This window comes from Stomoxys calcitrans, chromosome 2, assembly GCF_963082655.1.
Source record: "Stomoxys calcitrans chromosome 2, idStoCalc2.1, whole genome shotgun sequence".
Lineage (NCBI taxonomy): Eukaryota > Metazoa > Arthropoda > Insecta > Diptera > Muscidae > Stomoxys > Stomoxys calcitrans.
Window position 1 is genome coordinate 117,600,357 of NC_081553.1, and position 22,512 is coordinate 117,622,868.

At 39.3% G+C, this 22,512-nt stretch overlaps 1 protein-coding gene across 4 annotated transcripts; it reads right to left on the reverse strand.

Annotated features, from left to right (window-relative positions):
* Window positions 1-1,674: 1,674 nt before the first annotated feature.
* On the reverse strand, window positions 1,675-19,113 carry LOC106084045 (polyadenylate-binding protein-interacting protein 2B). 4 transcript variants are annotated; one of them, XM_013247472.2, is made up of 3 exons: window positions 18,924-19,113; window positions 8,541-8,697; window positions 1,675-2,934 (listed from the first exon to the last, which is right to left on the reverse strand). In XM_013247472.2, the coding sequence occupies exons 2-3, from the start codon at window positions 8,682-8,684 to the stop codon at window positions 2,701-2,703; spliced, it is 378 nt and encodes a 125-aa protein (XP_013102926.1). In that variant the 5' UTR covers window positions 8,685-8,697; window positions 18,924-19,113; the 3' UTR covers window positions 1,675-2,700. The 4 variants fall into 4 exon arrangements, with proteins under 4 accessions (XP_013102926.1, XP_013102927.1, XP_013102928.1 ...); XM_013247473.2 differs by lacking the exon at window positions 18,924-19,113 and adding an exon at window positions 8,777-9,121; XM_013247474.2 differs by lacking the exon at window positions 18,924-19,113 and adding an exon at window positions 8,863-9,120.
* Window positions 19,114-22,512: the final 3,399 nt, after the last annotated feature.

The following is a 22,512-nucleotide window of genomic DNA, read 5'->3' on the forward strand; positions in this document are numbered from 1 at the left end:
CGATATCGGACAATAAATGCGCCATTTATGGGGCCAAAGCTTTAAATCGAGAGATCGGTCTATATGGCAGCTATATCCAAACCTGGACCGATCTAGGTTAAATTGAAGAAGAATGTTGTCCCAATTGTGGCAAAATCGGATAATAAATGTGGCTTTTATGGGCCTGAGACCCTAAATCGGTGTATCGGTCTGTATGACAGCTATATCCAAATCTGGACTGATCTGACAAAAGGATGTCGAAGGGCTTAACACAGTTCACTATCCCAAATTTCAGCAAAATCGGAGAATAAATGTGGCTTTTATTGGCATAAGACCCTAAATCGGCGGATCGGTCTATATGGGGGGCTATATCAAGATATAGTCCGATATAGCCCATCTTTGAACTTAACCTGCTTATGGACAAAAAAAGAATCTGTGCAAAGTTTCAGCTCAATATCTCTATTTTAACGACTGTAGCGTGATTTCAACAGACGGACATGTCTAGATCGTCTTAGATTTTTACGCTGATCAAGAATATATATACTTTATAGGGTCGGAAATGGATATTTCGATGTGTTGCAAATGGAATGACAAAATGAAAATACCCCCATCCTTCGGTTGTGGGCATAAAAATGCAGTACCCTAAAAAAAGGATTTGTCCAAAGTTTCAGCTCAATATCTCAATTTTTAAAGACTGTAGCGTGATTTCAACAGATCGTCTTAGATTTTTACGCTGTTCAAGAATATATATACTTTATAGGGTCGGAAATGGATATTTCGATGTGTTGCAAACGGAATGACAAAATGAAAATACCCCCATCCTTCGGTTGTGGGCATAAAAATGCAGTACCCTAAAAAAAGGATTTGTGTAAAGTTTCAGCTCAATATCTCTTTTTTTAAAGAATGTAGCGTGATTTCAGCAGACAGACGGACGGACATGTCTAGATCGTCTTAGATTTTTACGATGATCAAGGATATATATACTTTATAGGGTCGGAAATGGATATATCGATGTGTTGCAAACGGAATGACAAAATGAATATACCCCCATCCTTCGGTGGTGGGTATACAAATGCAGTACCCTATTTTCATCACAGAATCATTATGCACACACTGTGAAAATTTCAAGAAAATCGGTACAGCCGTTTCTGAGTCTATAAGGAACACACAAACCAACAAAGCTACAAACAGACACAAATTGATTTTTATATATAAGATATCGCCATCGGCATTTCACCCCTCCCTATCCCCCCTGAGTATGTTTACGCTGCCAGCGAGACACCGTACTATTAATGAAATAACACAAATATATTGGATTGATGATATTTGTAAAAGTAATACTTTTTATTGCATTTTTTAAAGTTTTTTAACTTTTTTGTTTGTTTTTTTTCATATTTTTTATATCACACATAAAGGAAATTTAAAGAATAATGTGTTTTTTTTCTTCTTTCACTTTTAGATAATTGAAACAAAATTATAGGAGATAATCTACAAAGACTATAGCTAACATTTACATTTAGTAGATTTCTTTAAATTATCTTAATAATTTTATTTTATTATGATTCGTTATTGTTTTTTTTTTTTAGTTTTTTTTTTTTTTTTTGTAATTACAAATAATTTTACAGGATTTTGTTTAAACTAGTTTGTATTAGGAAGGTTTCGAGTTGGTTTCATATTTTAAACACAAAAAATAACTTAAAATATTACACAAAATAACAATTTAAAAAAATATAACAGAAAAGTACATCTAATTTAACAGAAGCTTCATTCTAAATTTAGGAATGGGCGAGAGATGAAAATAAAATAAAAAAAAAATGACGAAATCTGGAAGCCATACAAAAAACTAAACAACTAAAACTGCCATGTTTAAAATTAGGACTAATCTTAAAAGATGTGCAAAGTTTTAAATATAAAACAAGACATGAGTAGGAAATCCTTAAAAGAAAAACTCTTTTCTTTTTTTACAATTGTTGATGTGAAGTTAATAAAAGAAAAACTTCGAGAAGCTGGATTTTTTGTTTTAACTTAATGTTGTATAAATATCACAATAGAAAAATAGTTTTCTTTATATTAAACAAAAATATGTATGAGTTATTTTAGAAACAAAAAAAATATATATGCACAAATGTTTCAACAGATCGGTGGCCTCTTTTCTTTTCAATGACAGCAAAGTTAAGAAATTCTCATATGGTGGTTAATGGAGAAATAAACACAAAATGAAATTGGCAGGCAGTCGTCGAAGGGCGGCGCCATGCTTGAAAGCGTAAAATATTGTAATTTCTTTTTCGTTTTAAGTTTTTAACTTTTTTTGGAGCATTTTTTTTTTTTGTTTTTATTTTTCCGCTAGATTTTTTTTATTTTATTGTTTTTTTTTTATTCAAGTCTTAACTTGTTGTCGTTTTAGTTTTTTTTTAGTAATTTGAAAAGCTTTTTTTAAACGAATGCACAATGAACATTTTCTTCTTTGTTTGAAAATGTTATGCTCATCCATGGTGTCGAAAACGCTTTCATATGAAATACCATCCATTGCATGGCAACAGCAAGTATTGTTTTTGTTCTTTTTTTGTGTTTTTTTTGGTATTTTTTAAGTATGTTTTTAAATTCAAGTTTAGTGAACGCAGGATGAGGAGATCGTTTCACTACTTAAAGAAAAAATATTCAAGATACGTTTCCTCTTACATTTGTTCCATCGTTTAACAGTCACCGAAATAGGGTGGGGGTTTATGATGATCCCAGATCAATAATTAGATGACTCTGTGGTATAAACTCTGCGGCCAAGGGGTTCAATAATGAATTGGCCACATTCCATTCACTGACAGCCAGTGAGGAGAGAGCTGCATTCAGTTCATCGTTTTTCACCTTTTCCCATTCATTGATTTGTTCCTCTAGCTCATCATCGAGCATAGCGTCCAAACATTCCTTCATTAAATCTTCATCTTCGAGGCGTTGAAGTTCCTGGAAAAGAATGAAATAATTAGTCAAGGGAACATGCATCTCGAATGAAGATTATGATAAAATTGCAAATAAAAAGTAAAAAACCCAGTAAGAGCAAGTTAAGTTTGAGTGGGCTGAATCCTATTTATTCATCATTGTATGAGGTTATAGAATGGTCATACATGTAAAAATAATGTAACAAATGTTCAAATGAATATTTAATTAAAAATAAAATTTTTTTTCAATTAAAAAATTAATTACATCAATCATTTTTAATAGAATCCATTTTTTTTTAAATACGATCGTGATTAAAATTTTGACAATTTTCAATTAAAAAATTATTTAATTCAATTATATTTTTATTGAATCTGAACATTTTTAAATTACGGTCGTGATTGAAATGTTTGTCACTTTCAATGAAAAAAATTAATCGATTCAATAACTTTTTAATTGATTCTGATATATTTTTTAATTACAATACTGAATGAAATTTTCAATTAAAAAATTAATTGAATCAATAATTTTTATACCCACTACCGTAAGATAGGGGGTACTTTCATTTAGTCATTCCGTTTGCAACACATTGAAATATCAAAAGCATATATAAAATTTTAAGACGATCCAAATATGGTCCGATTTGGCCCGTTCAAGAACTTAACCAGCGTGCATCAAAAATACGTTTCTGTGCAAAATTTAAGCTCAATATCTCAATTTTTGAAGGCTGTTGAGTGATTACAACAAATGGACGGACAGACACATGGACCATATTTGGATATAGCTGCTATATAGACTGATCTGCCGATAAAGGGTGTAATGCCCATAAATGCTTTATTTTTTACCCGATTTCGCTGAAATTTGAAACAGTGAGTACTTTAAGGCTTCCCGAAATCTGAACCCAATATGGCTCAGATCGGACTATATTTAGATATAGCTACCATATAGACCGATCTGCCGATAAACGGTCTGAAGCCCAAAAAAGCTATGATCTATGATGCTCGATGTGACTAGGCGACTTAAATAACCAATGGCCATAATGTTCTGATCTTCCGATTTGACTTCTTGAACTCCTGGAGGTCGCAATTATTATCCGATTTGGCTGACTCGCGATCGGTTCTTTGGACCGGAACGAGTTTGCTCACCTATAGGAGCTAGATGAGGATCGCCACCTCCACATATAGACATGTGGCTACAACAACAACTACCACAAGTATGGACCAAATCGGTCTATAAACTGATATAGCTCCCATATAAACCGATCTCCTGATTTAATATCTTGAGCCTCCAGAGGGTACAATTACAATATTATCAGATTTGGGTGAAGTTTTGCACAAAGACTTCTGCTATGACTCTCAAGATATAGCTAAAAACCAATCTCTTGATTTGAGTTCTTGAGCCTAAGAAGGCCTTTACTCACTCCAATTCACTGATTTCCGGCGTTTATGTTAAGCTTTGAGGTTTGATGCATTCAGGGGACTATAGTAGAATTTTCCGGCGAACATTTTTGTAGAATATTTTAATTTTAAAGGAGTTTTTAGTCCTCTTTCTAAAAAGGGCAGAAAAAAGGGGGGTTTTCAATAGAGCAAAATAAACAAAAATGGGGCCGGCAACTAAAATTTTAGTTTTTTGCTCCCGCCGTGGACTAGTAACAGCAAAAGGCCCTTGTTTTTCGGAAAAATCTTTTGCCTTGATGGCCGATAAAGGAAAGGAGAATGATCTTCTCAGATGGTGCGTCTTTCTTATTGTAATTATATTTCAGCCCAGACATTTTAGGCAAAATTCTCAAAATAATTTAATCATTTAAATTAGTTGAATAAACAAGATTCAGCTAATATAGAGGAGGAGGCCCCCGTAGCGCAGAGGTTAGCATGTCCGCCTATGACGCTGAACGCTTGGGTTCGAATCCTGGCGAGACCATAAAAAAATTTTCTGCGGTGGCTTTCCCCTCCTAATGCTAGCAACATTTGTGAGGTACTATGTAAAACTTCGCTCCAAAGAGGTGTTGCATTGCGGCATGCCGTTCGGACTCGGGTTTAAAAAGGAGGCCTCTTATCATTGAGCTTAAACTTGAATCAGACTGCACTCATTGATATGTGAGAAGTTTGCCCCTGTTCCATAGTGGAATATTCATGGGCAAAATTTGCAATATAGCGGAATAGTTATGTATTCAGGGGAATCTTTTATTCAAATGTTGTTGTTGTTGTTGTAGCAGTTTATTGTGTACTATCTTTCGTCTGCTTGATTCTGTTGAGTGTCAAGACCCAGGAACTCCGCGACTAAGATGGGGTGCGTCCACAGGGATCTGGGTCTGAGTCGAGTGGGTCTGGCCGGGCAGTTAAACAGGTGACGTGTATCGTGCGGTCCCTGGTTACAGTCGGGACATACATCTTGCACGTCGGCATCAATCCTAGCTCTGTGGGAATTGAGGCGGCTGCATCTGCCGGAACGTAATTGAGCCAGAATCACTCTGGTTTGCCGGGGGAGGTCGATTTCTTCGGGTGCAATGGGTGGCGGTCGTACTCCAAGGACTACATTCACCCGGTAGCCAGTTAACGCGCCTGCTACCGTGTCTGCATGAATGTTGTTCAGACCCGCTTGATATGCCGCTTGATCTAGAGGTTCTCTCTTGTAGCGCTGGACCTCACGCTCTAGATCATGTAGATCTACCTTAAGGCTTCTGGGCGGTGGGTATCTATCCACAAGATGATGATTTGGATGATTTCTGCGATAACAGCCCAAAAGGTATTGCTTAGACAGCATGTAGTTATGTCTTCGCACTGGCAGGATCTTTGTCTCCTGGTGGAGGTGGTCCACATGAGAACTAAGGAGGCAGCCCGTCGCAGTTCGGAGGGCGGCATTCTGACAGATCTGAATATCATTCCACTGCGTGTCACAAAGCTGACGTGACCACACTGGCGCTGCATAACTTACCACAGACCGGCCAATTGCTTTGTACGTGGTCAACAAGGTTTCTTTGTCTGCACCCCAAGTGCTGCCGGCGAGTGACTTGAGGACCTTGTTTCTACTTTTGACTTTATTGCAGATTGCTGTGGCATGTGGGGAGAAGGTGTAGGAGCTGTCAAATGTGACGCCAAGTATTTTGGGACACTTGATGGTCGGAATCAATTCCCCATCGACCATCACAGTCAGCTCAGAATTCACCTCACGCGTATTTGTAGTGAACAGTGTGGCTGAAGATTTGGTGGCGGATATCTTCAGATTTCTTGCAGCGAAATATGAGGCAAGCTCGTTGAGGTAGACGTTCAGCCTATCGCAGATGTCATCAATGGGTGGGGGGCCTGATGCCAAGATCGTACAGTCGTCCGCATATGATACGATCTCTATGCCGTCTGGAGGAGGTGGGATGGAGGAAAGGTAGAGGTTAAACAGAGCCGGAGATATCACCCCGCCTTGGGGAACTCCCTGTTTCACTCTACGGTGTTTTGACTTCTTATCCCTAAATTCCACAAATGACTGGCGGCCACACAGATAATTCGCGACCCAACGTTTAAGGCCTGGCTGGAGGGACGTGTTGGCGATGTCCTCAAATAATTTGGCATGGCTGACCGTGTCGAATGCCTTCGATAGGTCCAATGCCACGAGGACCGTCCTATCACATGGCCTGGGTTGATTGAAGCCACGGCAAATGTGTGTGGTGATGGCATGCAAAGCTGTTGTTGTGCTGTGCAGTCTCCGAAATCCGTGTTGATGCTCGGCGAATGGAAATTCTCCTACGAGGCTCGGGAGGAGTAATGCCTCAAGCGTCTTAGCCACTGGTGAGAGAAGGGAGATCGGTCTGTACGACTCCCCCAAACTCGGGTCTTTACCAGGCTTCAGTAGCGGGATCACTCTGCCCATTTTCCAGACATCGGGAACTATAAGAGTGTTCAATGACAGGTTAAGGACAGTGGTAAGGTACTCAACTCCAGGTAAATCCAGATTCTTCAGCATCAATGTAGAGATTCCGTCGGGGCCCAACGCCTTGGAAGATTTGGCGCCACGGATGACATTTGTAACTTCGCCCACTGTAAATTGTGATGGCTGTTCATCGGCTCGGAGACCACGAATACGGCGAATGGCTCTCCTCCTTGCCCTGTCTCTCTCGGGATGCACGATAAATTGACGGTTGAACAACCTGGCGCATCTCTTCGGATCAGTCACGGTTAACTCGCCAAAAGTGACTGAGGTCCTGTCGTCCCGTCTACCGGGGTTCGAGAGAGACTTAACAGTGGCCCACAATTTGCCTGCACCGGTGCCTAAGTTACATTGCTCCAAGTGTTCCAGCCACAAATTCCGCTTATGTTCGTTGACTACCCTGTTTATTTCCAGATTCAGCTCGCTGATTCTGGGGTTAGCGGGGTCCATAGCACGAATCCCATCACGCTCGTCTGCGAGTACCACTGCTTGCGCCGGGAAATTGGGTCGCACTTGCGGTATTCGACCGGCTGGTATAAAGCGAGCGGCTGCTGCGTTGATGATGTCTCGGAATTTCCTCTCGGCCACAAGCACATCAGAGGGGGGTGGCAGTTCATTGAAGCGGCGATTGGTATACTCTCTGAAGCCAGTCCAATTGGCCTTCTTATAGTTGATGAACGTTCGGCGCTCAGAGGTTATGAAGTCGGGTGGTCGGTCGATGGTGAGGATTATGGGGAGGTGGTCTGACCCCAAAGAGATGACGGCTTGCCAGGATACGTCACTCAGGAGATCAGGGGATGCGATTGAGATGTCTGGCGAGCTGCTGCACCTCCTCGTAATCCTAGTGGGGGCATCCTCATTCACCGTGCAAAACGTGGAGCTATCTATCTGCTCTGCCAAAGCTATGCCACGCTGGTCGTTGCCTAGGGGAGAATGCCATGACGAGTGATGTGCATTGAAATCCCCCAGAACCAGACGACTATGGCCAGATAGCAACCCACTTATGTCGGGGCTGTAGGCCTGGCCATTAATCGGGACACAGCTGCCAACCGGCGGTATATACACGTTGTATATCTCTATCTCGGCAGTACCAGACTTGACTGCTACCCCCATACATTCCATGTATGGGTCACTAGCGTCAAGCGCAGGCGAGATAGGTCTATACTGCACGGAATGGTGTATAACGAAGGCCAATCCCCCACCTCCATTCCTTGAGCGATCCTTACGTAGCACATTGTAGCCGTGACAACTGTGCAAGCTGCAGGTGTTAGTCAGCTTTGTCTCCTGGATCGCTGCGACCGATATGCTCTTCCGACTCATAAAATCCACAATCTCATCAATCTTGCCTCGCAGTCCATTGCAGTTTAACTGCAGGAACGATACATTAACATTATTCAAATGTTAAGAGGAGTAATGAGTAATGAATTGGTAAAAGTACAGCTAATAGACAGGGTTGTCGAGCGTTGTCAATGTGGTAATTGTATCATAGATGCGTTTTCGCTATTAATGCGATTCAAATACAACATCCCAACGCACGGTCCTTGAAGACATCACACCTAAAGTCCTCTAACCAAAGAAGAAACGCGAAAGAATGTATTGCTGTTGTTTTAGCCGCATATTTGCAGAGTTGTTGTTGACTAGCTACTGGGTCGCTTCCCTTACATAGGCCCAACTGCAATGGTGATAACAATGGAATACCCTTTTTAATTTCTTACCGTTTTATCAAATTCCTCCTCATTTTCCATCCACAAATATTCGGAAAAATCTGGCTCATCATCCAAATCATTGTCTGATTCCTCTTCTATAATATACTGCTCGAATTGGTCGGACCAATCGCTTGAGGGTATTTTCATCATCATTTTCGTAACAAATCTATAATGAGATTAAAATGGCAAAATATAAATCACTTATCAAACTTAGTGTTGGGGAATCAATGCACAGCATTTAATACATTTTTATTAGAAAGTTTTTACGGTTTTTGTATTTTACATTTAAAGAAAACAATAATATTCCAACTACGCCGAATTTATTTGGCACCTCAAGTGTTGTTATATTCCTCTCAAATCTTTAACTTTGCCGAAATACAAGACGAATGTTTCTCCGTTTGCCTTGCAAGCGAGTGTTGGCAGTTTGACTGCTTTTTCAATACTTAAGAATTTCTCTCTGTATTTTTTTTATAATCGAAATGATTTCTTTTGCAACGTACGGTAGGGCTGATGAAAGCGACAGCCAAACAAAAACAAGACAACAAAATGCGAAAGAGAAAATCTATTTTTGTATTTTTTTCCAATGACCTGCGCGTATTCACGTTAACAAGTGCGAAAGACCGACTGAACGACCATCAAGAGTACGATGATGGCAACGAATGGATGCGGATAGGTAGGTGGGTTGGATGACTAATATGTTGTGTAGAAGAATCGCAACAAAACAAAAAAACGAAAATAAATGAATAAGTCAGTGTGTGGGGTTCATTCATTTAAGTACAAATCGTGAATTTGCAGCAAGAGGGTATTAAGCCAAAATAAGTGGTAGAGACAGGAATGGTTTAGGTATGGTATCCGACCTGAATGCTTTAGACATCTAAAGAAAAGTAATGATTGTATATATATCTACTAGCTGGACAGGGTCCGCTCCGATGCGCCTTCTTTCACTCTCTTATTTTATCTGTGCCTTATACTGGCACGAGGATGCTGTTGGTGCTCTACTCCCTAATATCTTCCATTTGTACCTTATATTGCTGTGGTCGGTAAATATGTCCGGTATGGGGGTAGGTGGACCCCCATATACCAGATTCGTGGTAGTCTGAAATACCTTTCATTTGAGCCCCAAATTGCCATTATTGGTTTATATATCCATGTGGAGGGATTTGCAGGTGGGGCGGCCATCCTCGATATTCACCTTAAATAAGAATACCAAAATCACCCCACCCATTTCCGTGATCTGGTGTTTTTGAAATAGATTTTGGTTTGCCCCGTAAGTGGATATCAGATTCATAATCTACTCCCAAAAACCATATTTGAGCCCCTCTTTGGCATATTCCACAAATATGTCCAGTTTGAGGTGTATGTAGGGTGGGGCGGCTACCCACTCATTAAATCCTTAAAAATATCAGAATCCTACTCTTCTCTCAAATTTCTTTTATTTGAGCCGCAATTGCCATTGGTTTAGGGGGAGTTTAAGGGGTGAGACGACGCCCAAACACTTGGCCTCAAATTGGATATCAAATTCGTGTTTTACTATCAAATACCTTTTATTTATTGCCATAGTAGGCAAACATGGCCGGTTTGAAAGAAGGAGTTTAGGGGGCGGACCCTGATAATAATATCAGCATCATGGTAGATTTTATTTGAGCCCCATAATGTCAAGCATTTTGAAGGTGGCTATCAAGATATTCAGGACAACGGTTCTCTTTCAGATGAACACTAATTAATTTTTGTTGTTTTTTTGTTATCTACATTCATAATCATATTTCAAAGCTACCACTTGGGATACCAAATTTTTAAAGATCCGTAAGTCCTTCTGTGCCTATCCCAATTTGGGTATAAAGAGTGTACTCTACTGCCAAAGACCTTTTATGCTGTCCTATTCTATCCTGATCAGCCTTCAAATATTATTTTTAATTCCTTTTTATGGTAAGATAGGGGGAGGTGGATCTATCCCTCCGAATTTGGCGATAAAGTGTGTACTCAACTACCAAAGACCTTTTATGCTGTCCTATTCTATCCTGATCGACCTTCATATATTATTTTTAATTCCTTTTTTTGGGTAGGATAGGGGGAGATGGATTGCCCTTAGACACCAAAGAATAAATTTTTATGTCAAATTTGTACTCTACTTTTAAATACCTTTCATTTGATACCCATATTGCGCAAAGCGGTGAAAGAGTCCTGTTGGGGTGTTTTTTGGGGGAGGAGGTCCCCCACGAACACTTTTGGGCGAAATTTCAGTAAGAAGTTCGTACTCAACTCTTAAATACCTTTCGTTTGATATCCATACTGTCCCAATCGGTAAACTTGTTCGTGTGGGGGTATTTTGGGGGGTGGGGAGGTACTTTTAAATACCTTTCATTTGATACCCATATTGCCCAAAGCTATAAAAGTGTCCCGTTGGGTGCTATTTTTGGGGGTGGCGGACCCCTCCCCCCGACACTTAGTGTGACTTTTTTTTTCGTACTCTACTCTTAAATACTCTCTCTCTTTCGTTTGATACCCATATTGTCCCAATCGGTAGGCTTGTCCGTTCGGTTGGGTTTTGAGATGGGGCGTCCCCCCAGGTTATTTGACCCCAATATTTTATACCAATTTCGCGTTTTTGGGGTATCGTTAAGTGGCATACAAAATTTCGCTTAAAATGGTGCAACCATCTCCGAGATTTGGCGTTTTTGAAAATGGTGGTAAGGGGGAGGGCGGATCCTCCCCTTCGGATATCAAAAATGTAGTACCCTATGTAGGTTGAGGGGGCTCAACCTCTACCATCTGTGAACATTTCATGAAAATCGGTTCAGCCGTTTTTGAGTCTATACGGAACAGACAAACAAACAAACACACAATTAAGAGCGTGTCAAGTTCGGCCGGCCCGAATCTTATATAGCCTCCACGGTGGATCGCATTTGTCGAGTTCTATGTGCAGCATCTCTTTTTAGGCAAAGAAAGAATATTGAATAAGAACTGTTGTGCTATTGGAGCTATATCAAGTTATAGTCCGATTCGGACCATAAATGAATGCTGAACATTGTAGAAGTCATTGTGTAATATTTCAGTTCATTAGGATAAGAATTGCGCTTTGTAGGGGCCCAAGAAGCAAAATCGGGAGATCAGTTTATAAGGGATCTGTATCAATCTATAGATCGATTTAGACCATATTAGACACGTATGTTGAAGGTCATGAGAGAAGCCGTTGTACAAAATGTCTTCCAAATCGGATAAGAATTTCGCCCTCTAGGGGCCAAAGATCCCAGATCGGTTTATATGGCAGCTATATCAGTTTATGTACCGATTTGCGCCATACTTGGCACAGTTTTTGGAAGTCATAACAAAACACCTCATGCAAAATTTCAGCCAAATTGGATTGCGCGCACTATGGGCTCAAGAAGTCAAGATCCAAGATCGGTTTATATGACAGCTATACCAGATTATGAACCGATTAGAATCATACTTAACACAGTTGTTGGAAATGATACCAAAACACTACGTGCAATGTTTCAATGTCAAATCGGACGAAAATTGTTGCGGCCTCTAGAGGCTCAAGAAATCAAGATCTAAGATCGGTTTATATGGCAGCTGTATCAAAACATTGCCCGATTTGAACCATACTTAGCACAGTTGGGAAGTGATACCAAAACACTACGTGCAAATTTTCAATCAAATCGGATAAAAATTGCGACCTCTAGGGGATCAAGAAGTCAAGACCCAAGAGCGGTTTATACGGCAGCTATATCAAAACATGGACCGATGGCCCATTTACAATCCCAAGCGACCTACACTAATAAAAATTATTTGTGCAAAATTTCAAGCGGCTAGCTTTACTCCTTCGAAAGTTAGCGTGCTTTCGACAGACAGACGGATGGACATGGCTAGATCGACTTAAAATGACATGACGATCAAGAATATTTATACTTTATGGGTTCTCAGACGCATATTTCGAGGTGTTACAAACAAAATGATGAAATTAGAATACCCCCATCCTATGGTGGAGGGTATAATAAACAAACAAAGCGCAACAATTTCATTTTTATATAATATTGTAGAAGATAGTCTTAATATTAGAGGAAAGATTCCAAATCTTTAGTAATATTCCCACACAATGCTAATTTTCTCACTTAAATTTCATTATCAACAGGAAAACTTCTCTCATGTCAGTAGTAAATTTCAATACAAGTTCCTCAACGATAAGGTTCTGCTTTTTTATAGCCAAATTCGGACGGCAGAGCAATAAAACATAACAAAAAATTGTACATGACTGAAACCCTCAACAATTTTGCCAGCATAAATGACCACTACACCGACCACTACTGTTTGTTTTTGATGCTCTTTTCAGAATTCTAAATCAGGCGTTCAGCATCAACGACAAAGAAGCTAACCCTTATGGAGGATGACTCCCAAGCATTTATCATAATTCCAAATTAAAATTTCTTGAATCTGCTGAAGCAATTTCGAGTTATTACGTTCTTGCAGCAAATTAGCTCAATGCAGTATGTAGGTAGAAATGTATACGAGAAAAAAGGCGAAAAAGTAACCAAAACATAAAATGAAATAAGTAAACAAGTTTATTTTGTTTTTGTTTATAAACAAAAACAATGGTCAAACTTATTGTCAGAATTATGGCGATAAGATTCAATGAAAATGAAGTGCCTGTCTTAAACCAAGATATTAATATACAAGTGGTGATATAGAAAAATAATCAAAAATTCAAAATTAATAAGTAGCATAAAGACTTTTTGTAGTTTACGCAGCTGATATGAATTCAAAGAAAAGTAAACAGGTAGTGAAGATCATAACATGATTCAGAATTTTAGAACGATATCACTCATAAGCTATTTATAAATAGACTAGCAGTCTTCCTAGGGGTTGTTGTTCTAGCAGTGTGTTGTACACTGAGGCGGCAGCCCTTGCCGATGAAAAACTCCATCGGGCCAATCCGGTACGTACAGCCGTCTGCCATGGGACCCTTCCTAGGGGTCTTGTGTGAAACAGTAGGTAAAATAATAGAAACTCACAACTTCAGAAAAAAGGTGCCGAATCTGGTGCAAAATCAGGTTAAGATTGTTGATTAATTTCGACCCCATTTAGGTCGAATTGGAAGAAATAACAAATTATCGGTTTATAGAGGAGCTACGAGTATCCAACAAACTTCACTTATATTTTCTTGCCCTTACTGTGTCATAACCGAAAGGAATGACACCAGTTTTAAGATAAAGCGAAGAAAAATACTGGCAAACAGATGCTACTTTGGATTAAGTAAGCAGTTTAGAAACAAGGCCACCTCTCGACAGACGAAAATTTGACTATACAAGACACATACTACTCGTATTGTTATTTAGTTCTGAGGCATGGGTGCTTGTGAATGCAGATGAGGCAGTGTTTAGAGTATTTGAGAGAAAGATTCTTCTTAAAATATATGGACCAGTTTGTGTCATTAGAGAATATAGGCGACGTATGAACCACGAGCTGTATGACGACGATAGCATAGTTAAACACGTCAAAATACAACGGTTGCATTGGTCAGGTCATGTTGTCAGACTGGATGAAGAGCCCCAGCAAAGAAATTTTTTGAAAGCAAATACGGTGGTACAGGCAAACCGTGAATACCAAAAGCCCGCCTCAGTTTACCACACACTGCTACTACAACAACAGCAACAACCAAAAGCCCGATGGGAAAATCAAGTGGTGGGAGACACCTCGAAACTTGGTGTCAGAGATTTTAGAATGACCGTAGAAGATCAAGGCGTTTGGAACGCTATTCTACGTTTGGCTAGTGGAACAAATGTTCTGTCATAGCCAATTAAAGAAAAGAAGAATACTAAACTAAACTGTTTATCAAATTAGAATATCGGCTTATTAAGGAGCTCCATCTAAAAGTGGGGCTCGATTTTCTTTCAATGAAAATATGAAATGGAAAAAATATTTTCATTTTCGTCTTTATATGAAAATATGCTGACAAAATGTCTTTTTGTTGTTGCGGGTAGTGGGTAGTGTCTGTTCCCTCTTACCATCATTTTTAAAAACGCCGTAGTTAATAAGACTCGTAGCAGAAGTATTTGTGCAAAATTTCAGCCCAATCGGACTATAATTTCCAACTCTGGAGGCTCAAGATGTTAAGTAGGGAGATCGGTTTATATGGGCCTACATCAGGTTATAAACCAATTTGGGCTATACTTGTGGTAGTGGTTGAGATGCGAAATACAATCATCATACACAATTTTAGACAAATCTGGTTATAATTGATGCCTCTGGAGGCTCAAGAAGTTAAATCGGGAGATCGGTTTATATGGGAGTTATATCAGGTTATAGACCGATTTGGATCATACTCCAATTTGTTCTTTATTACTCTCAAATAGACCTCTGTGCAAAACTTTAGAGCTCTATGTTAACTCTAACGAATATATGAAGAGGTAACACGATGTGCTGTTTGGACTCGGCTATGAAAAGGAGGTCCTTTGTTATTGAACTTAAATCGGACAGCACTCATTGATATGTAAGAAGTTTGCTCCCAGTTCCATAATGAAATATTCGTATCCAAATTAGTATTTGTATCCAAAAAATTTGAACTATCACAAAAAATTATGTTAAGAGCCTGCTGGGCAGCCACTGTAAAACCCCCAATATATGCCTCAAGGGAAAGTGTTTTGGCGAAGATGGATCTACCTGAGGTTGAGTACCTTATAAATGTCTTCAACGTGTCTTTGATCACTCTTAAAGTACCCCATGCCTGGAAGATGAGCAGAGTGATGCTGCTACTAAAGCCTGAAAAAGATCCGAGTAAGGAAGCGTCATATTGGTCGATATCCCTTCTCTGGCCAGTAGCCAAGAAACTTGAGGTACTATATCTCCCGAGCCTCGTTGGAGCATGGATTTCAAAGACTGCATAGCCGCGTCTTCAATCATCCCAGGCCATGTGAGAGGATGGTCTGGCATTCGACACCCGGCACGGGATAGATGCGAGCACCACACTGGCTGGAACATTAAGGTCCGATCTGGGTGGTTTTCATTGCTGTCACGAGTTTGCAGATAGTGGAAGGCTCCATACGGAGTAGCTACAATATCCCATGACAGCCGGTTGTACGCACCGGATTGACCCGATGAAGTTCTTCATCGGCAAGGGCTGCCGCCTCTGTGTATAACACACTGCTACAACAACAACAAGAACAACATCTGTTAGCGGTATTGAACGGAAAGTCTCATTGAGAGGCCAGGCAGCACGGGCGCTTGGAGAAATACTGATTGCCTATGATGCTCGATGACAAGGCGGGTTGTTGGGTATATGATTCATTACGGACCATAATTGAATTAAATATTGGAGACCGTAGTAGAAGTCACTGTGTAAAATTTCAGCCAAATCTAGTAAGAATTGTGCCCTTTAGGGCCTGAAGAAGAGGTTGGTTTTATGGGAGCTGTATTAGGCTATAAATCGATTCAGACCATATTCGACACATTTGTTGAAGGTCATGGGAGAAACCGTTGTACAAAATTTCAACCAAAACGGATAATAATTGCGCCCTCTTGTGACTCAAGTAGTCAAGACCTCAGATCGGTTTATATGGCAGCTATATGAGGCTATTGACCGGTTTGAACCATTCTTAACACAGTTGTTGGAAGTTATAACAAAACACGGCATGCAAAATTTCAGCCAAATCGGATAGGAATTGCTTTCTGTAGAGGCCCAAGAACGGTTTATATGGCAGCTATACCAGGTAATGGACCGATTTGAACCATACTTAGCATAGCTGTTGAAAACAAGACATCTCATGCAAAATTTCAGCTGAATGGGATAATAATTGCGCCCTCTAGTGGGTCAAGACCCCAGATCGGTTTTTGTGGCAGCTATATCAGATTATGGACCGATTTGAACCATACTTAGCATAGCTGTTGAAAAGTCATAACAAAACACCTCATGCACAATTCCAGCCAAATCGGATAAGAACTGCGCCTTCTAGTGGCCCAAGAAGTCAAGATCCAAGATCGGCTTATATGGCAGCTATATCAAAATATGGACCGATATGGCCCATTTACAATCCCAACCGACCTACACTAAAAAGAAACCTCTTTCTCTTTAATTGGCTACGACAGAATATTTGTTCCATCGACATAAAATGCTATGACGATCAAGAATATATATACTTTATGAGGTCTTAGACTAATATTTCGAGGTGTTACAAACAGAATGGGGAAATTAGTATACCCCCATTCTATGGCGGAGGGTATAACAACAATGTCCCCCAGACAGGCCTGCGCCAGCCGTTTCTGAAAATTAGGAATAAGAAGTCGAAACGCCATAGAGTGAAACTGTGATTTCTTTTAGGCGGGGTCATATCTCCGGCACGGTTAAACCTCTCCCTATCCTCCATCCATATGTGAACGATTGTACGATCATGGCATCCCACCTATTGTTGACATCTTCGATAGGTTTAACATTTATCTCAACGAATTTGTGGCTTATTTTGCTGCAAGAGATATGAAGAAATCGCTGGCGCCGGGGAAGCACGACTTGGTAAAGCTTACAAGAGTCCTGACTGAACATTGTAACATTAGATATGCAGGTTCTGTTATGACGAGTGGTCGAAAATGGTCTAGCAGCTTTTGTGACACAGCCAAGTAATTGCGACGAGAAGAAAAAGTTCTCGCCTGATTGTGCGTTAGTTTTCCCTTCAGCTCAAACCGTGAAACGTCCACTGTACCATGGTAGAGCTCTATCTGTATTTTTATTCTCTCTTCTAGTGTGAACACTATGGACCTAACGTCTCCGAGAAGAGCAGCTAGCAACGGAAGTGCCCTGAAACCCAACCTAACCTAATCTAATGCTTAAGGACATCGAGGCTATATAAATAGGCGCGATCACTGCTGACAAGTTAAGAGTTTTTTTGTTCAAGAAGCGTCTTATGACACTATGCTAACCTTTACAACATTCCCGCACAGAAATGTAAAGCTTCAAGGACTGCACATACCGGGGGAACTGGAATGTGTGGGTTTGCTCTATCGACATGCAAGTCAATTCTTTGAGAAAAGGAGAACTATTTACCAGGTGGCTACCGTGACCCGTAGGTTAGTATGTCCGCCTGTGAAAACGAAGTTAAAGGTTTTATTACTAAAATTGTATTTTGTGTCGCCATTTCTTTAGATCGCATAGTCTACAAAGGAAATAACACCTTCTTCCGAGACATAAAGTTAAAAATAACTGTCGATTAAAGGGGGATTAAGTAACGCTGCCAAATTAAACAGTTCGCAAAATAATTAAAGACTAATTACAATAACCAATTTAGCAAAATACAGGCGGAAGTAAAAAAAAGCAAATGGGATTTTCGATTAATTCTTAAGCAGCACAACTGAAAAAAACATGTTATCTCAGTACTTGTAGGGTAGGGGAAACAGCTTCGCAGAAGGGTACAAAATGTACTTTAGCTACCTCTGTCGAAACTGCTGTGTTAAACAGGCATCTAGTATAATGGAAATACTTAAAATTTTTAAATGATTTACAAAGAGCCAAAATATTGAAGCTGTACGTGATATTTGTACTAAAAACAAATAATCAACCAACGAAATAATTCGATTTTGTTCGTGTAAATATGTTTTGTTTTTTGATCGCAAAATTCAGAGACAAAAGACGGCGGTGGCAAACCTAAAGAACAACGTACTGAGGCAACCTTCGCAAACGTCGAATGAACCGACGACGACGACAGAAGGCAATCAAGGTGACACAAGTGGATTTTGATGTATCACTCGCATGCACATCGAATGTGGACGTATGTATAGATGGGATGAATGGCTGAATGAATGAATGATTGGTTGGTGTAAACCTAGAACATAATCATTTCGAAATAAGCACGTAGCAGTAAATGAAAAAAAAATTAAAAGCAGATGATGCTACTATCTGAAGAACAAAAAAAGGCTAGATGGAACAGCAAGATAATTTTTTGGCACGGTATATGCTATGAGATCTCAAGTGTAGCTGCTATTAAAGGCTTGTCTTGGGAGCTACAAGCGAGATCGCAACAGACAAGCAATGCTTTGCTGCAAAAATCAACTACTGTGAAGACAATGAACCCCGCAAATGAAAGAAAAAAAATACACCTAAGCATACATATTTCATGAGGAACCAAATTTTCAATTGCTAACAAAACACTTTTTAATGCGGAAATGAAATTTCTCAATATTTTACATTATTTCCGGCATATGCGACAAAAAAGCAATTACCCACCAGGGGCAAACCACCATGTACGAATTACAAAACTTAAAATAGATACTCACATATACAACAATTAAAAATAATGCAATGCAATAAAATATAAGCTTTCAATTCCTTGATTAAAACAAAATGGAGTTTTTATGCTGCCTTTGTCATCTGCTTCTTTTATAACACTTTCCTTTGGTCTTATGTTTACTTACGTTTTGTTTTAATTTGCTTGGAACTTGAAAAAATCTGTCTACCTCTCCTCACAAAAGAAATACAGAGAATTTTGTAATATGCGTTTTTCGCCCGTTTAATTTTACACGTACAAAATTTTGCTCCGCGATTGTTTAAAAAAAATAATAATCCACAGAAAATTTAAACCGTCCTCTCTGAAGGTAATAAAATAACAATGAGTAAAAAACTTTGTGATTAACAAATCGACTATGGATACAATAGTTATCGATTACATGTGTTAATCGGAAATCGTCGCACAGTGCACTAGTATTGTGGGTTGTTTTCACTTTGAGACATGTCTTTCAATTTATAATTACTTGTTTGTTGCTGTATAAGCATGCTGTATATAACAGGTGGTCTCATTTGTACAACAACTACAAATCATATGGTACAATCCGCCATTTTGCCATCATGCTGATCAACGGTTTGCCAGCACACACATTAAGAAATTTGTGTGCGTGTGTGTATACGTGTGCGAACATGAACAGAGTATATGGGAGAAAGAAGATGACAACAAAGAGAATGCCAATCTGACATCTTAATACCGTCAAACCTGGCCGGCTGTTAACAGCTGTTTGCCTGAGATCACCTTGCGGTATAAGTAGACCCATGGCAGCCGATTGGTTGTACGTACCGGATTGATAGATGAAGTCTTTATCGGCAAGGGCCGTCGCCTCAGTGTACAACACACTGCTACAACAGCATCATGGCTGAATACGTGTGCTGAAAGTGCGTGTACATGAGAAGAGAATATGCGAGAAAGAAGATAATAACAAAGAGAATGGAAACAAAAATCTGACATCTTTATACCGTCAAATTTTGTCGGGCGTTAACATCTGTTCGCGTGAGACAACCTTTAAATTATTCAGCCAGAGATGACCATTAAGTCCCTGATTATTAAGTCCGGGACCATTAAAGGCGGGTAACAAGGGGTATTTAATAAGGTGGTCTCACGCGAACAACTGTTGACAGCCGGCCAGGTTTGACGGTATTAAGATGTCAGATTTTTGTTTGTATTCTCCTTGTTGTTATCGTCTTTCTCGCATATTCTCTGCTCATTTACGCACACGTATACACACGCACACAATTTTTTTGTGTGTGTTGGCAAAACGTCAATCAGATTGATGGCAACATGGCGGATTGCTCCATATGATTTGTGTTTGTTTTACAAATGAGACCACATTTAACTATTTCGCAATGGGCCGGTACTATGTTCGTTTTTCACCGTTGAAAACCCTTTTTTTCGTCATTACTTTTTGAAACACTACACAAATAACAATGATGAAATAAAAATCGCATTAAACATTTACAATATGTAATGAGATATGTCTGAAATGAAATGAATGAAATCAACAAGTTTTTGTTTTGTTTTAAGCCTTGTATTGACTTTGACTTTTCGTCCGAATAACTGTCAAAACGCATTATAAAACCATGGTGGGGAAGAAAATGAGATCACATTCCGCAAAAGTGGTACTGCGTTTTTTGAGCAAAATACCAGCGACATGTCGCTGCGCCAATAGAAATTTCGCTTCGATTTATTGCAAATGTATTTATTGGGTTGCCCAAAAAGTAATTGCGGATTTTTTAAAAGAAAGTAAATGCATTTTTAATAAAACTTAGAATGAACTTTAATCAAATATACTTTTTTTACACCTTTTTTCTAAAGCAAGCTAAAAGTAACAGCTGATAACTGACAGAAGAAAGAATGCAATTACAGAGTCACAAGCTGTGAAAAAATTTGTCAACGCCGACTATATGAAAAATCCGCAATTACTTTTTGGGCAACCAATATATCCTCACGAACTTGGTCCAAGCATCTATGTTTCATCATAGTTGCTTTTGTTGTGTGGCTTTGTTTGACCTTTGTTTGTGTTATGTCGTCCAATAGAATGCGGCATTTTTCGCCAACAATTGATAGACAATTTTCATGTGAATGAAGTTCGTACTAGGCTTTATGGCTGGTACTCAAGGCGGATTTAAAAACGTGGTATCACGCGAATAGCTGTTAAGAGCCGGTCAGATTTGACGGTATTAAGATGTCAGTGTTTTGTTTAAATTCTCCTTGTTGCTATCTTCTTTCTCGTATATTCTCCGCTCATGTACGCACACGTATTAACACACGCACACAAATTTTCGATCAGCTTGATGACAAGATGGCGGATTGCACCATATGATTTGTGGTTGTTGTACAAATAAGACCACCTTTTATTGTTTCGCCATGGTTTGAGATCATAGTAGAAGTCATTGCGTAAAATTTCAGCCAGTTCGAATAAGAATTGGGCCCTTTAGGGACTCAAGAAGTAAAATAGGGAGATCGGTTTATATGGGAGCTGTATCAGGCTATAAACCGATTCTGACCACGTATGTGGAAGGTCATGGGAGAAGCCGTTGTACAAATCGAATAATAATTGCACACTTCGGCTATAACCATTTAATTTCGGAAAGAAATCTTTATATTATATACGTTTAAAACTGCCAAATTTTTTCCACTTATTTTTTTTCTATCGCAGTGACAAATATATCAAATACTCACTTAGACAATTTAGTCAGTCCCTTGTGATGCCACAGAAACAGAAAAAAAGGAAGTTACTTCCAGCAACCATATCCTACCAGCTACATCTGGAGAAACTAGCTTACTAATCGATTAACACTGTCTGCCGATTTTAAATTAAAAATTTCTAACTCTCGTCTTCTAAAGAATTATTTAATAATTTTGTTATATACGGGGTGCGTCAGATAAACTTACTTATTTGGAAAAACTCCCAAGCAGTGAGTTGGTCGGGGAGGGGGTCGATATGGAGCGGAGGGGAAAGTCCAAAGTATGTTTCTCTCTGCAGTCGGTTGCCATCATGCTCTGGTCTGTGGAGCAGTGGGCCTTCCCCGTCGAGAACTTCTTTTCTAACTGTCACCCACACGCTCCCGCAACGTGCTTTCTGCGCTCGCTTTGAAATTTCTCCTCACAGACTAGTTCCTGGTCACAACTCGATTCTGAAAGAGTTGTTTATTATTTATTAGTCGGTTGGAATTGTAAATGGGCCATATCGGTCCATGTTTTGGTATATGTAGCTCCCAATTGTATAGCCGTTCCTGACATAACCATTTAATGTCAACCAGATTAAGTGCAAAACTTAAGGCTCTAGAAGGCGCGGGCCTATTTGTAGGCCTTCAAAATTTGGTTACCTTGGCCCTTCAAAAATTTGTCCGGGCTGCCTAATGCACATTTATGGTACGATTTCAAAATTTTTTTTGCTGGAAAGTGTTCCACGACGCTTCTTTCTGTGTGGATATATTCGAACATATGCGAGTAACAAAATGTTTTAATGAAATTTTCACAGAGGCTGGTCCTTTAGTTTTTTTTGTTTGTGAAGGCGTTTCTGAATCGATTTTTAATTTTTTACCGAAATGCTGAAATTTGAAGTTCATAGTAAATTTCACCTTAATATTGTTTTTATACCCACCACCGAAGAATGGGGGCATATTCATTTTGTCATTCCGTTTGCGAAATATCTATTTTCGATCCTATAAAGTATATATATTCTTGATAGTTGAAAAAATCTAAGACGATCTGGT